General features: G+C 40.4%; 1 protein-coding gene across 1 annotated transcript in view; it reads left to right on the top strand.

Moving 5' to 3' along the window:
- The window catches only part of LOC126263408 (zwei Ig domain protein zig-8-like), a 449,731-nt gene that overhangs the window by 340,069 nt on the left and 94,009 nt on the right, over window positions 1–15,653 (top strand). The window contains exon 4 of the mRNA XM_049960502.1: window positions 12,920–13,047. Coding sequence (XP_049816459.1) covers window positions 12,920–13,047 — 128 coding nt within the window. The remainder of the gene's footprint in view (window positions 1–12,919; window positions 13,048–15,653) is intronic.

A 15,653-nucleotide genomic window follows, 5' to 3' on the forward strand; every position in this document is an offset into this window, starting at 1 on the left:
TATCTCATGCCCTAGTCTAATTCCCTCACCATCTACTGATTTAATTCGACACATTTTACACTGCTGGCCACCGTAAATGCAACACCCTGAAGGAAGCATCCGAATCAAGTGAAATTTACACCATGGGTTTGCAGCGATGATATATGCAACTGATTAGAATTTCAGCGCAGACGCACATCACGCGCGCCTGTGGCGCCACCTCATAGCGCCATTTAAGGCTTGGCGATTTTGACGAGTGTACGTTCGGCACGTGTGTTTACCTTGTGGTTGTTTCACAAGACGATCAGTTATGCCTCGTAGACAACAGCGAACATCGTTTGATCAAGTATCCGAGTTCGACAGAGGAAGGGTAGTGGCTTACCGAGATTGTGGATTATCATACAGAGAAATCGCTAGTCGTGTTGGATGAAACCAAACAACTGTAATGCGGATATGTGACCGTTGGATGCAGGAGGGTACGACGGACCGACGTGGTCGATCGCAGTCACCTCGGTGCATCACTGCACGTACTGATAGGCAAATTGTGCGCATGGCAGTGACGGATCGCTCAGTGACATCCCGAACCATAGCACAGCACATTGCGTCTGTAACGCATCATCCAGTGTCTGCGCGTACCATTCGACGCCGTTTACAGCAGAGTGGTCTGTCCGCAAGACGTCCATTGCTTCGTCTACCATTGACGCAGAACCACAGACGTCTCCGTCGCCAATGGTGTGATGACAGACGGATGTGGACGGCAGAATGGAATGACGTTGTCTTTACTGACGAGGCACGCTTCTGTCTGCAGCACCACGATGGTCGAATTCGAGTGTGGAGACACCGTGGAGAGAGGATGCTGGACAGCTGCATTATGCACCGCCACACTGGTCTTGCACCGGGTATTATGGTATGGGGCGGTATTGGATATTACTCTCGCACGCCTCTAGTACGCATTGCCGGTACTTTAAATAGCCGGCGCTACATATCCGAGGTGCTGGAGCCAGTTGTCCTTCCTTACCTTCAGGGCTCGGCCACAGCCATATTTCAACAGGATAATGCGCGACCACACGTGGCACGCATTGTCCAAAGGTTCTTCGTCAATAACCAGATTGAATTGCTTCCCTGGCCGGCTCGCTCTCCGGATCTTTCGCCGATAGAAAACATGTGGTCCATGGTTGCTCAACGAGTGACCCAGATTACATACCCAGCTGCCACACCAGATGATCTTTGGCAACGTGTGGAAGCTGCTTGGGCTGCTATACCCCAGGAACACATCCAAAGTCTCTTTGACTCAATGCCGAGACGTGTGGCAGCGGTGATCTCCAACAATGGCGGCTACTCTGGCTACTGATTCTGGCAGGAACCACATGTCACAGACGTCTGTAAACGTAATCATTTGATACTTGGTCAACATGTTATCTACAAAATAAATCTTGTGCTACCTCTTGTCTTTCTTGGTGTTGCATTTACGGTGGCCAGCAGTGTATTATCCTTGTTTCACATTTATTCATATTCATCTTAGAAAGTCCTTTAAAGATACCAACTAGCCGTTCCATTCAAGTCCATTGCTGACTCTGGCAGTATGCGATGTCATAGAGAGAATTAAATTAGTTTTATTTCTTCTTCCTGAATTGTAATATCAATTCCAAATTTCTCCTTCGTTTCCTCACAGCTTGTTCATTGTGCATACTGAAATCATCGGGAGCACGGTACAACACTCATTCACACCTCCACTACTGCATCCCTTTCATGTCCTTCGAATTTCATAACTGCAGTTTTGTTTCTGCACAAGATGTAAAAACACTTCTGTTCCCTCCATTCTGTCCCTGCTTCACTTGAAATTTCAAAAAATGTTGTCCAGTCAACATTGCAAAAAGCTTTCTCTTAATCTACAAATCATATCACGCAATCATCTCATTAAAACTGTTATGTTCAAGTACCTCAATCGGTAAAAACGGAACCTTTATAGGATCACTTTGTTGCCCTTCTGTTAAGACACCTATTTTCAGGAAGGGGAAGAGATATCAAGTTGAGATCCATGTCAATTATCATGTCCTTATCGGAATAAAAAATCTGAGCTTCTTGGTCAAACGAATCAAAAGATACTGCCAATTACGTCACACATTTTGATACTCGAGAAGTCACTTATCGAGTACGGTTAACGTTCATCTAGAATCATAAAATTTGACTAGTAGCAAGGGTTTACAGTACAAGTACATGAATGGAACGGAAAATTGTTAGTCTTTTATTAAACCGCTTAAAGATCAATTTTTGTCATTTGTTGCTGATCTGTCTGTCGGTCTATCTGTCTGTTAAGACCCGTATTTGTCGTGAATGAGTAGAGGTATCAAATCGAAATTAATCTGAAGTACTATGGTCTATAGTGCTTGAGCGGTGTAAAAATTTCAGCTTCTGAGTCAATGCAGTCAAAAGATACGGCCATTTATGTCACATATTTTGACTCTCGCAGATGCGCTTATCTATGCCTATAGATGAATTGCCTGTTGCCATAATTACGTTTGTACGGAGTTGTGAGCAGCGGCCAGTTGACACATGTCTGGATTTTTTGGTAATAGTCAGGCTCAAGGAAACAATATTAAAACAGTGTGGTTGCTTCCTTGAGAATGACTTCCATGTCGAATTTGGCCAGTAGCGTTTCTTAATAATAAAGTCAAAGCAAGCGGTCGAAGAGCATCTTTCAGTATTTGCGAAGTGTGTGGACACATAATTGTAGAAAATAAAATCAAATTGGTAGTATCTACATCAAATTAATTAATTATGAAGCTCGCACTACGCTTGGAATAGAAATTCATCACTTAGGCTTCGTAGAACGACCAGGTTGTTTATACAACTTAAAATGTTTCTGTTGTGCTAACTGTCATGGGGATGATTCTATTTAATGTTAGTCCGTTTACAGTACTCTTGAGTGATCAGTTCAATACATCCCATTTTACTCGTAGAATTAATAACTACGGAAAATGAGAGCAACACGATGGAATCAAAGGAAAAGAAGAGTTTGGTATCACGATTCATTACACATTATACAGCATTTGACTGGTGATGTGACCACCTCAAGTGCAAACCAGGATCTAACTAAACTAAGCCTGGGACACATTAATGAAGTCAAGGACATATGTGAAGCAATATTTTACGACAGACTTCGCTAGCCGGAGTCACTATCAACAAATTATCTGTAGTGTTGTGATTGTGCATGGTTGAGAAATTTTGCAATGTCTCAGCCACTGTTACAAGTTTACACCGTCACACTGATGACCGTCAGTTACAACATTGGACGAAACGTTGTAGCATTTTGCAAATTCACTAGTTCTAACAAAGAAGCAAAGTAATACTGTAATACTGAGTTTGTGCTATCAAAATTGTCATTTGATAAATAGGCTGCTAACGTGGAACTAAAAGAGGAAACCTAAAAGACTACATAATTACTGTATATTGGATGACGAATTTAAATACTTGTTCGTCTTCAGTCTTGCGTATCTACTATGTGATGCTATGTAGATCATTTAAGTCATTTGCTATTAAAACCAACATCGTCTCGCGAAGCCAGCTGCCAAGATCTGGGGGAAAATAAAAAAAAAAAAATAATTATAAGTATCCCTCATAACATCTGACTTTTGGGACATACGGATATGTGTATTCTATTATCTTGGCGTGTTGTTCAGTTTCATTATGGCTTGTTATTATTTCATACCTACGAGGGCGTGCCGAAAGATAAAACTCCTAAAGTTTTTAAAATAAAACAAATATTATTAACGTTCTACATAATTATTTTTCATGTCTATATATCACACCCCTCTGCAGCTAAATGGCTCCAAAACTGTAGCATGTATTATGACTATGTGTAAAGTAACTGTGTTGGTGCTTGAGAAACAGCGTGTTGTAATCGAGTTTCGAATTCGAAGAGTTCATCCACATAGAGAGAACCCTACCTTCCATCATTACAATGCCATACCACACATGAATGTTGCAACATCTGCAAAAATCCGACGCCTTCCGTTTACTGTCGTTGATCACCCCCATACATTCCCGGACTGGCCCCATTCAGCTTTCGTCAGTTGCCAGAAACTGAAGTACACCTTCAAGGACTTTGATAGAGATGAAGCGGTGTAAACAAGTGCGGCGTCATCAACAAACTCAAACGTTCTACAGTGACGGTATCGACAAACTGGTATTTCGCTGAAACATGCAGAGAAATAAATGTCTAGACATGAAGAATGAAGATGTAGAATGCTAAGCCGGCCTGGGAGGGCGAGCGGTTCTAGGCGCTACAATCTGGAACCGCGCGACCGCTACGTTCGCAGGTTCGAATCCTGCCTCGGGCATGGATGTGTGTGTTGTCCTTAGGTTGGTTAGGCTAAAGTAGTTCTAAGTTATAGGGGACTGATGACATCAGAAGTTAAGTCGCATAGTGCTCAGAGCCATTTGAACTTGGTACCGATATCAGACTCTTACACGCACACACACACACACACACACACACACACACACACATGAGGCGTCTAAGTCATAACACCCCTAGTATCTCCCCAGTCGTAATAGATACAGAGATGTCACTTGGACAGTGAATTGCAGGGACATGGGTACTTGAATATATCACATTATTTCATGTTTCTGCTACTTTTTATTACAGAAATATGAGGCCATCTTTGGTTTTTTAAATGGAACCCTATGTTAAATTTTAGCGTAACATAATTGGCTTGAAAAGACGGTTTAAAATATGTGTATATCATAATATTTAGACGAATAGTTTTTGAGACACAGATATGTTCTCGTATCGTGTTCGTCCTTCGAAGCGGCCTTGTCCAATGGGGCCTTTCCTGTTGTGTAGGGCACATGGTAAGCGTCGGGAGTCTGTCCTTTCAAAAACACTCCCATTTATCCGTCAATAGTAATACATACTACGATATTTTGCGCTAAAATTAACTGATGATGTCGCGCAAATATTATTCTGTTATTTGACAACTGTGATACCAAAATATCAGACAACATGCAGTATTAAAATAATGCAAGATGTTAATACATTTTAAGTAACAGAATTACAAGTATAAATGAGGAGGCCCTTATTGGTCACAATTATTTCGCCCGTATTTGTTTTTATTTGAAAATATTTACTATTGATCACAATACGAATCAAATACACACAAAGATGCAAAACACCTACTGTACATGATACAAAACTTTACTGAAGTATATGCTCAAAATGCTTCCTCTCTACTGCAATGCACATTTGTAGTCGCCGTTCGAATGATTTATGAACGGCTGCCAGGGTGTCAGGTGAGATATCAGCGCACGCCTCGATGATACGTTCCTTCATATCGCCTGGCGTAGTGGTATTCGAGCGTATACTTTGTTTGATTGCTCCCCACAGACAAAAATCAAGAGGGGTCAAATCAGGAGACCGGGCTGGCCACTTCACTTCAGCACGTCGTCCTATCAAACAATCCGGGAACTTTTCATTTAGCAGCTCTGTAGCCACACGGGAAGAGTGAGCAGGACAGCCGTCATATTGGAAGTACATGTACTGACGCATAGTTAGTGGTACCTCTTCCAGCAAAATGGGCAGAACGTTTCGCAGAAACTGTGCTTAGTTATTGCCATTTAGTGTACCCGGAATGACGTACGGCCCCACAGTGACATTTCCGACGACGCCGCATCACACGATAACACTCCACGGTTGCTGATGCTGTACCTGTCGAAGCCAATGAGGGTTCTCCATTGACCTGTAATGCATATTATGCAAATTTACATTATCGTGGTTGGTGAAAGTCGCTTAATCAGTAAAAAGTATCCGCTGAAAAAACGTTGGATCATCTTGCAGGCGCTGCAGAGCAAACCGGTAAAGTTCCTGGCGCCGTTCGAAATCCGCACCGGAGAGTGCTTGATGTAATGAGAGGTGAAACGGGTGAAATCTATGCCGGTGCAATATGAGCAGAACACTTCTCTAACTTATACCACATTCCGAGGCGATACGTCGCGACGAAACAGTAAGGTCGTTATGCGCCAACACTAGAACGCCCTCTTCATGTACCTTGCCACTTGCAATTTTCTGCCTTGTCCTCTGTATGACGTTCAATAATCGCGATTCAAGTAGTTTCTTGCAAATACGTACAAGAATCTGTCGTGTAGGACGCTCACGATCAGGATACAGCTCTCCATGTCGCTTTACTGCTCTAACAGCATATCCGCTGCTTTCACCATACACTATAAGCATATCTAACTTTTCTTCGTTGGTCTACATGTCTGCCCCTCGAAACTGTGACTGAAATGCGATGTCTCATTAACCCAGCAGCACATTCATACCCTTCTCTCCAGCTACATCGTGCGTCACATTGGGGCGTCATCAAGAAGCAGGAAATCAACGCCTTCCGTGTTAAGTTCCTCAGTGGTCAACAGGAAAGGTCGCATTGGACATCGCCGCTTCGAAGGACAAATACGATACGGGAGCATATCTGTGTCTCAAAAACTATTCGCCTAAATATTATGACATACCCATATTTGAAACCGTCTTTTTAAGCCCATAATGTTACGCAAAAATTTAACATAGGGTTCCATTTAAAGAAAAAACAAAGATGGCCTCACATTTATCTCATAAAAATATAAAAAACATGAAATGTGATGTATTCAACTAGCCCCTGTCCCTGCAATTCACTGTCCAAACGGCATCTTTGTATCTATTGCGATTGGGGAGATACAAGGGGTGATATGACTTAGCTGCCTCATCCTTAAGTAGTCTCCTGTCAGTAAGATAAAGTATTTGTTTACACTAATAGACATATCCCTATCTACTTAAAGGCGGGATTAGCTGAGCGGTCTAAGGCGCTTAAGTCATGGACTGTTCTGTTGATCCCACCGCAGGTTCGAGTCCTCCCTCGGGCTTGGGTGTGTGTGTTTGTCCTTAGGATAATTTAGGTTAAGTAATGTGTAAGCTTAGGGACTGATGATATTAGCAGTTAAGTCCCATAAGATTTCACACACAATTGAACATTTGTCCATTTCCTGAACTTAAAGACGTCATGAGGACAACTGTTGACTACTAAATAGGTGATTTCTTTGTTTATTTATTTTCCTCCAGATCTTGCCAGAAGGATTCCATAGACGATGTTGGTTTCAGTAGTAAATGCTTTAAATTATGGACATAATTGCGCATATGAGACAATCAGAAATAATATGATTAGGAATACAGAAGTGAACATGATTTTGTATTTTATGAACACATCGTATGAAGTCAAAGAGGAAGAAGGGCGAACTCCCGTCAGGTCTTTAGGGTTGGAGTCAACGAAGAATAAACAGCGGTTTCTGGGCAACAGTTATGCGCCAACTGTGAACAACCATATCAAGACAGCTTGAAATAAATAATTTTCCTGCATTACCTGTTATTGCTTTGTAGTTTATTAAGTTGTGTACTACAACATTCTGGCTCTGTAGCCATTCTCAAGCAAACCAAGGACTTCCCATAAAAAATGATATGACTCTAACGCAAGACATTTAACAGGGTAAACACTGTAAGTGCTCTTACTTTTCTGCCTTTAGTCTGAGTGCAATAAAAAATTGCATTCTAACTACATTTTTTTCTGATACATATGAAATGCTTCTAAATGTCTACAAAGCCGAAACGCCATAGCTAACAAAATAAGAATATATTCTAAATCAATGTGAAGCGATGCAGGAAACACATATCTTTCATGAATTTTATCACGGCTGTGGAGCCTGTTGCAGCTAAATGTCAGAGTTTATTTGACAGACAATATGTAAGAAAATCGAGCGCGCCAGAGAAGCAGTTTACTACGTTTTGGTGCCATGAAAGCTTTGTTCGTACATTATCGAACAGAAGTATGAGCTGCGATACAAAGTGAGGGAAACTAATCAGACTCTCAAGTCACAATGATACCGCGGATGCAGTTCATATCACTCCAGAATATACAGTCTGATTTACTTGCAGTACCCGAAACTGTCCAACTTAGATTCTGCAGCTGAGTGACGGCTCAGCGGGCTACTTGTGAAAAGGTAACCGACATAGTTACTTTCTCATTTATAATATTGTTATGGTTAAGACTTTCAGTTACGATAACTTTTTTTATCGTGCTCCAAACCTCGATGAAAAGAAGCTTATACTGTGCCTGAAGCTATGTTCAAGTTACCTGTTGAAACTCTATGAAAGAGATTAGGGTGTTCAAACAGATATCAGGTTATAGATAAATATTTAAACTACGATGTCTTCTTTTTCCGTAATCCCCAGTTGATGAAAAGAAGCCTGTATGGCGATCCAATCTATACACAAGTTGAAACTTCCTCGCACATTAAAACTGTGTGCCGGGCCGAGACTCGAACTCTGGACCTTTGACTTTCGCTGGCAAGTGCTCTACCATCTGAGCTACCCAAACACGACTCACGCCACGTCCTGAAAGCTTTACTTCTGCCAGTACCTCATCTCCTACCTTCCAAACATTACAGAAGCCCTCCTGCGAACCTTGCAGAACTAGCACTCCTGAAAGAAAGGATATTGCGGAGACAAGGCTTAGTCACAGCCTGGGGGATGTTTACAGAATGAGAAAGCTGTGAGGACGGGGCTTGAGTCGTGCTTGGATAGCTCAGATGGTAGAGCACTTGCCCGCGAAAGGCAAAGGTCCCGAGTTCGAGTCTCGGTCCGGCACATAGTTTTAATCTGCCAAGAAGTTTCACATCAGCACACACTCGACTGCAGAGTGAAAATCAGATTTTGGAAACATACCCCAGGCTGTGGCTAAGCCATGTCTCCGCATATCCTTTCTTTCAGGAGTGCTAGTTCTGCATGTTTCGCAGGAGAGCTTCTGTAAGGTTTGGAAGGTAGGAGACGAGGTACTGGTAGAAGTAAAGCTGTGAGGACCGGGCGTGAGTCGTGCTTGGGTAGCTCAGATTGCAGAGTACTTGCCCGCGAAAGACAAAGGTCACGAGTTCGAATCTCCGTCCGGCACACAGTTTTAATCTCCCAGGAAGTTTCATATCAGCGCACACTCCGCTGCAGAGTGAAAATCTCATTCTGTATACACTAGTTCACTGCGATAACCTCACGAAAATTATTCTAGTAGTCAAGACGGTTTTACCAAAACTTTAAATCAGTATATCTCATTTTTCCATGATCCAAGTTTGAAGAACTAAACCGATACCTGAAGCCATGCTCAAGTTACCTAGGAAAATCCCATGAAAATTCGTGTACTAGTTTCGGAGAAGTTTGTTCAAACAGACGAACGGACAGACACGACAATTTTACGTACTTACTGTAACTACAGATTATCGTATTTTGTAGCACCTCAGACCACAGCAACACAGCCCGCTCTGGTTGTGGAAAACTGGCGGTCATTCACCCTCAGCAGCCAGCTGAAAAAAAGTTTGGATGTTTGGCACACATTGTGCATGTTATACAAATATATGGTAGCTCCTTTACCGAAGCTATACTGATCACTCATCTATAACTGAAGCACGAAACATGAAATTTACAGTATTTTCTTTTTTGGCCCGTTAGTGTATCTGCCGTAAGTTCTTTATCTAAAACCTTGTAGAAAGTCACGGGTCTGGTTGCCTTCCTTCAGCATTTTATTTACCTTGTGTGGCTTTGAGAACAGGACAACTTTTCCTGAGTCGCGCAAAAATACCATTTCCGAGCGCGACGCTCAAGCATGAATATTCATTGACTTTACCGGCTCTGCATGCCAACTAAGATACTTGACAAATGCGCCCCTCTTTTTCCTTCTACAGGCCAAATAAAAGGAATAATAATAAATGATGTCGAAACGTTTTGGGTTTTCGTGTAACCCCGAGTGAAAAAGGAAGAGCATCGATGTTAACAGCGGAGCTGTATTTCTTCTTCATTGCTCGTAATATGATCAAGAAAGGCTCAATGTAAGCACTCATTTCTTCTGACCCGTTTATAGACAAGAGTGTTGTTCTCTGTCTCCCGAACAAGCACTGTGACTCCCATAGAACAAGTGAAGATAAAACATAATAATTTTTAATGTTTTCCAATAATAAAAGTTGTACATAGCGTACCGAATATATCTTCTTCCATAGTACTGTACATTTCCTTAGGTACCATCCTCAGAGTATATGTGAATAGTGTAAGGGCAAAGAAAGAAACACTGTATTTCCCAGCGCAGGGGGATTTTAGTTATGTTGTCAGAGTTGTGAATGTACAAGCCTAATTCCCATTTCACTACTATCAAGGAACATTTGAAACGCAGTAATTCTGATCTATGTATACAATTCATTACGCTCGAATGTTACTAACATATTTCAGAAGCATATTCAGATCTGTAGTAGAGACACATTGTAATTTAATAATGTGAGATAATAATAGATGAACAGCACCACGCTAAAGAGCTGTCAGAAATAGCCTGATAGCGAATTCAACTTGTCGACTAAATTCTTGTGAACGGAAACCAATGGACGTTGTCGGGCGCCAGTTCCGCGTCCATGCTCCACCACAGTCCCTCATTTACGGGAATGCGTGACCCATGCGTAGACGTCTGGGGCCACATACCTACGGAGACATGCCAAGGTCATGTCGAATCCATGTTAAGCAGGCAGAATAACAAAGGCTGACCAACACGCTACTGAACACGTGGTTTTAACATTGTGTGTGTGTCTATGTGTGTGTGATTGTGTATGTGTGAGTATGACTCTGTGTGTGTCTGTTGTGTGTATAAATCAGGTTAAAATGTATATGAAAGTATCTGAAATTTTACCAAATTTGTGACCAGATAATAGGGACTATCGGAGGTGTTTAAAATACTTTCTTGCAATTACGTCGTGAATTCAAAAGACCTAACAGTTAAATTTTAGACTGTCACCGTTGTAAGAAAATAACAATGGTTTCTTTCTCTTCCTTCCTGCTAATCGTTTTGTAATGTGCTTATGAACACTTCATGTAAGGTAGCTCACTGCTTTTTTGATCTCTGACGTTTTTTTCTGTAGGAAGAAGAAGATCGAGGCTTTCAACTTGTCTGTAACTACATCGTCTACATAACGAATAGCGTTACTAAAATTATATATCTGATGGTGTCTTTACATCGTGAAGTCAACCTGCGAGAATTAGAAATTTCAGAGGTTGACAATTTTTATATTTTTTCCCTTCCACTTTTTATAGTATCTAAGAATAGATTAGAGGCAAGGTGACTCTAGAAAGGCATCTGCTGGATTTCAAGATATAAAAAGACACAAAAATCGACGTGATAGGCAGCTGGCAGATGACACTAGCAAACATGCATATACGTTGTGGGTACGTATACGTGTGGCTGAGGGATGCGTCGCATGGAGAAATATGAGTATAGTTGTGGCATTCATCCAACAGTAGACGGGGTAGCATTGCAGGAGAAATCTGGATGGGGCATTCACCCAGTAGTAGGCAGGGATAACCAAAGAAATCACTTTGACTACTAATATCATAACTGAATAAAATAAAATACACACTTCGATTGAGCTGCGACGCCATTGTTCTTAAACTTCGACATCTCAATAGTTCATGTCTTTTTAAGTTTGTCAGGTGTTACTTGCTGAGAACTATCTTGACGCTCACCTGTGTATTATCTTAGTCATTGTCTTTGAATGTTAAGTCATCTGTCGGTGTACAAACGAAGTAATGTAAGAACTATTTATTTGAATTATCAGTATTGAAGCGTTGTTGGTAATTAGACTAGGTTTCATTAAACAACAGCAATAATTATAAAACTTGACATGGTGAAATATGTTGAAAAACGACTTTAATTTTGAGTATAACATTTTTTATGCATCTAGATTGGAGATTAAGAGAATGCTATCACCGGTTTTGGTTGTGCTAGTAATTATGTTCAGAGCTAAAACGGAAATAAGAAATATATATTATTCATAAAAGGTCCTACCTACATACGACAAGCACGATTTAGAAAGATAGGAAAGTGCCATAGAACATATCATACAACTATCGTTGCCTTGCAGCTCCTCACATGATATGCAGGCAAGTACTTTATCATTAAAACTATTGTGTGTTCTGTGATGTTGTTACTGAAGATTGTGAGAAACGTACGTCTGCTCTTGGGCACCACGTTATGCACAATTACAAAATTAAAATATCATGTTAAAACGGTAAAACAACTAAACCAATGGTGACAGTTTGACTTACAGGAAGTGAAGGCGCTCCATAGCTAATACTAATTAAATTCGGGGAGTGTATGTGAGAAGATAATAGTATTGTTGAAATGAACAGGACACTAACTGGTAACGGAATGGTGCACATCACCAAATAACGATTCGATTTAAAAATATTTACTGTGTTTTGTTTGTTAAATTATTTCGTATTTTCTTGATGTGCACCTTTGCATTATTAACTATCAGCTAGCTCATTGGAATAATTGTTTTATCGTCCCATATACTCTCATCATATTTTATCATTATTAGTTATTGAATCCTTTTCAATTTGTTACATTAAAGTACCAACATTTTTGTTGCGTTTCTGCTTTTACACGATAATTTTACTGTGTAATTTTGCATACAGTGGTACCCTTATCGAACGCATGTTTGTTTCTTTCTGTAATAGCAGCATCATAGAACCCACAAGAGTTTTAGTGACTCAGTCATTTATAGTACACCATGTAACGATAATCAAACGGTAAGTTCTCTGACACTTTCTATTCTTTTTATGTTGTACTTACCGCAAGGTAGAACTTCTTATGTTTATTCAGTCTATTTTAGCTCCAAGCAGTATTACCAGCGCAATCTAAAAGTTGCGACGTACGCAAATAAAAAAATGTGTCGAAAAGAGTCATGGAGTTTTTCACGTATATAATGAAGGATTCATTTTGATCACTTTCTGGAATTTTGTCTTTTGAGCGCCGTGACTTTCGCCAGAGTTTCCTCTCATTAGCTCGGAAGCTTTACCGAACAGAAGCGTGAAGGTTGTATTTATCTTTTCCAGTTCCCACTGCGACCATCCTCGGCGGTCCAGACCTGTACGTGAATAAGGGCAGCACCATCAACCTCACGTGTACCATCAGGTATTCGCCTGAACCGCCTGCGTTCATCTTCTGGTATCACCACGATGAGGTAAGACTCCTAACTCTCATGACTAAAGCCGGATTTACAATATTTTGACTGAAGTTCAGTACATCAATTTACCAATACGAATGAAGGACCAAGAGAAAATCGCTCGAAGAAAAAGTGCATGAGCTATTCTATCGAATAAGTATAGAAATAATTAAAGGAAAGTTTCAACAATGGGCTAAAAATTCAGTATTAGAGGATGTCAATGAAAAGGTTCGCTGATAACATTGCGATTCCTTCTGGAAGTGAGGAGAAATTACATGGTCTGGTGAGTGGAAGGAATATTCTACTGATCACAAACTATGGAACTTGAATAAACTAAGAAAAGATGAAAGTACTGAGGTGCAGCGTAAGTGAGTTATGTCTAAAAACTTCAGGGAAGGAGAATGTGATCCTACGTATTTACTAAAATTTAGAATATCTTTATTCAAAAATCTTTTAATTGTTCAGATCGCGTAGAAATATAAAAAAATAATATATGGTGACTAGACCAGTTTTCGTAGACAATACAGTCATCACCAGACCTACGAACAAGCACAAAAATCAGGAAGTCAGCTTAGGATAAATTTCTTTACACAGTAATGTCATGTTTAAATGATGGAAGGGACAATATAAATACAAAGGTAAAAATGTCAGCATGTATCGACTATAAACCGGACTGCCTTGTTCCTGTAGTTGTTAATTTTATTTTGTAGTAAGATATGCCGGCAGTATAATGATCTTTTAACGTGTTGCAGCAACATGTCCTATTGCTGTGTCACATACTACTTGAATTTTCTTGTAACTACTAATTATGTGAATTCCTGTTTTCTGTGTTTTTTATGTAATTCGATGTCTTCGTCAAGTATTTTTATCATGCATTGTTCTTTGTACACGCAAATGTAATTATATTAGCTTTTATTCGTTTAATTAGTCGATATATGTAATGTTACATTTGCACAGCCCGTCATAGTATTCTACCAACTTTTACCTCGGCTCGCGCAAGTGCATGAAGCGTTAACCTAATAGCTGTGAATCGATAACAGTTAAGTTAGTCCTACTGGATCGACAAGCATTTTATTTTGCTATGAACAAATTACGTAGTATAACGGTTACCTTTTTATGTTTCACATAATACTGCTATTTTTTTAGCCATGTCAGTTTCCTCCTTTTGGATAATGTTGCAGCTTTTAACTATAAACCTGATGTTTTACTGTTTATTATGTATTTGTTTGATTCGTTTATTCCCACATGTGTAGCACTAGTCTCATTACTGTTGTGCCGCCACAAACAAATTTTTCATAGAACGTGATTTTTTATTACTGCAAGCTATTGCATGATACGTTCATTACTGGTACATCCAGTTTTTCTTCCGCTTCTTTATAACTTTTCGTCAGTATGTTTTGGTGTATATCACATTCACATCGTCATTATTTATATCTGATCCTCCTTTCGTGCGTTATATGAAGACATTTTTATTGTGGGTGGCACGTAATTACCTTTGCGTTTACGTTTTACCTTCGAAAGTTTTAAGTTGGAACATTACCCTGCAAACAATTTTTTCCCAAGGCAACTTTCTGTATCTCTTGCTTGTTTGCAGATCTAAGAATGGTTCCACCAACTACTGTAACTAGTGTAGTTATTTAATTTGAATTTTTAAATATTTACATGGTGCAGGGAATTACAATATTTTTCAAAATTTTTCGAGCAAATACGAGATAAGGGACAAATTTAAGATCAGAATTAAGGACAATAGTGGGACAAAGTCTGTATGGCCCCAATATACATTGTTGCCAAATTTATTCAAGATGGTGAATAGAAGATGGCAGCGATAGGTATGGCAAAATCACAGTGACGTCATGATGTAAAGTTCAAATTTTGGCTGGAAGATAGGTCAATTGGGCTACCTCCATCAACATCACCCCCTCCAATCCCACCCTCCTACATCCCCTCCCCCAGGAAATGGCAGGAAGTTACCTGCACTAAACTTAGAAAATTTAGAGAAGATAGGTCTACTGGGCTACCTCCACTAACCTAGCACCCTCCCCTCCCACCACCCCCTCCCATCCACCAGAAAGTGGTGGTAAGTACAAATTCCAGTAGGACAATGCAACACACCACGGCTACCTACACTAACCTAAGAAAATGGCAGGAAAATAGGTCACTTGGGCTACCTCCACTAACATAGGTCATCCGACCGCCACCTCTTCCTAGGAATTGGTAGGACAAGGACTCTGCCTATGCTGGTCTACTGAATAGGATGGGCATAAATTCTTATTTTGCATGCAGTGCATATTTAAACAATTTGAGGCAATAGCTCTATCCAGCGTGTTCACCATGAGGCCTGGAGTCCCACTGACGTAGTGCACAGTACTGCCAACAGAGGGCGCTGTGGTCCCATGGTGGTCTGGGGTGGGGGAATTGGCAGGAAAAGAAATCACTCTGTTCTGCGCTGCTGGAGAGAGGAAGGACTGTACTTTATCTATTTTGGAACAATTTCCTTAGGTATGGATTTCATATAGTTTATTTATTACACTGATACAAAACACTCACTATGGCATATTTGGGGTCACAATACATACCCTACAGACTTCCAGACTACTGGTAATTTATCTAAATAATGCAGTAAA

This window comes from Schistocerca nitens, chromosome 6 (assembly GCF_023898315.1).
Source record: "Schistocerca nitens isolate TAMUIC-IGC-003100 chromosome 6, iqSchNite1.1, whole genome shotgun sequence".
Classification (NCBI taxonomy): domain Eukaryota; kingdom Metazoa; phylum Arthropoda; class Insecta; order Orthoptera; family Acrididae; genus Schistocerca; species Schistocerca nitens.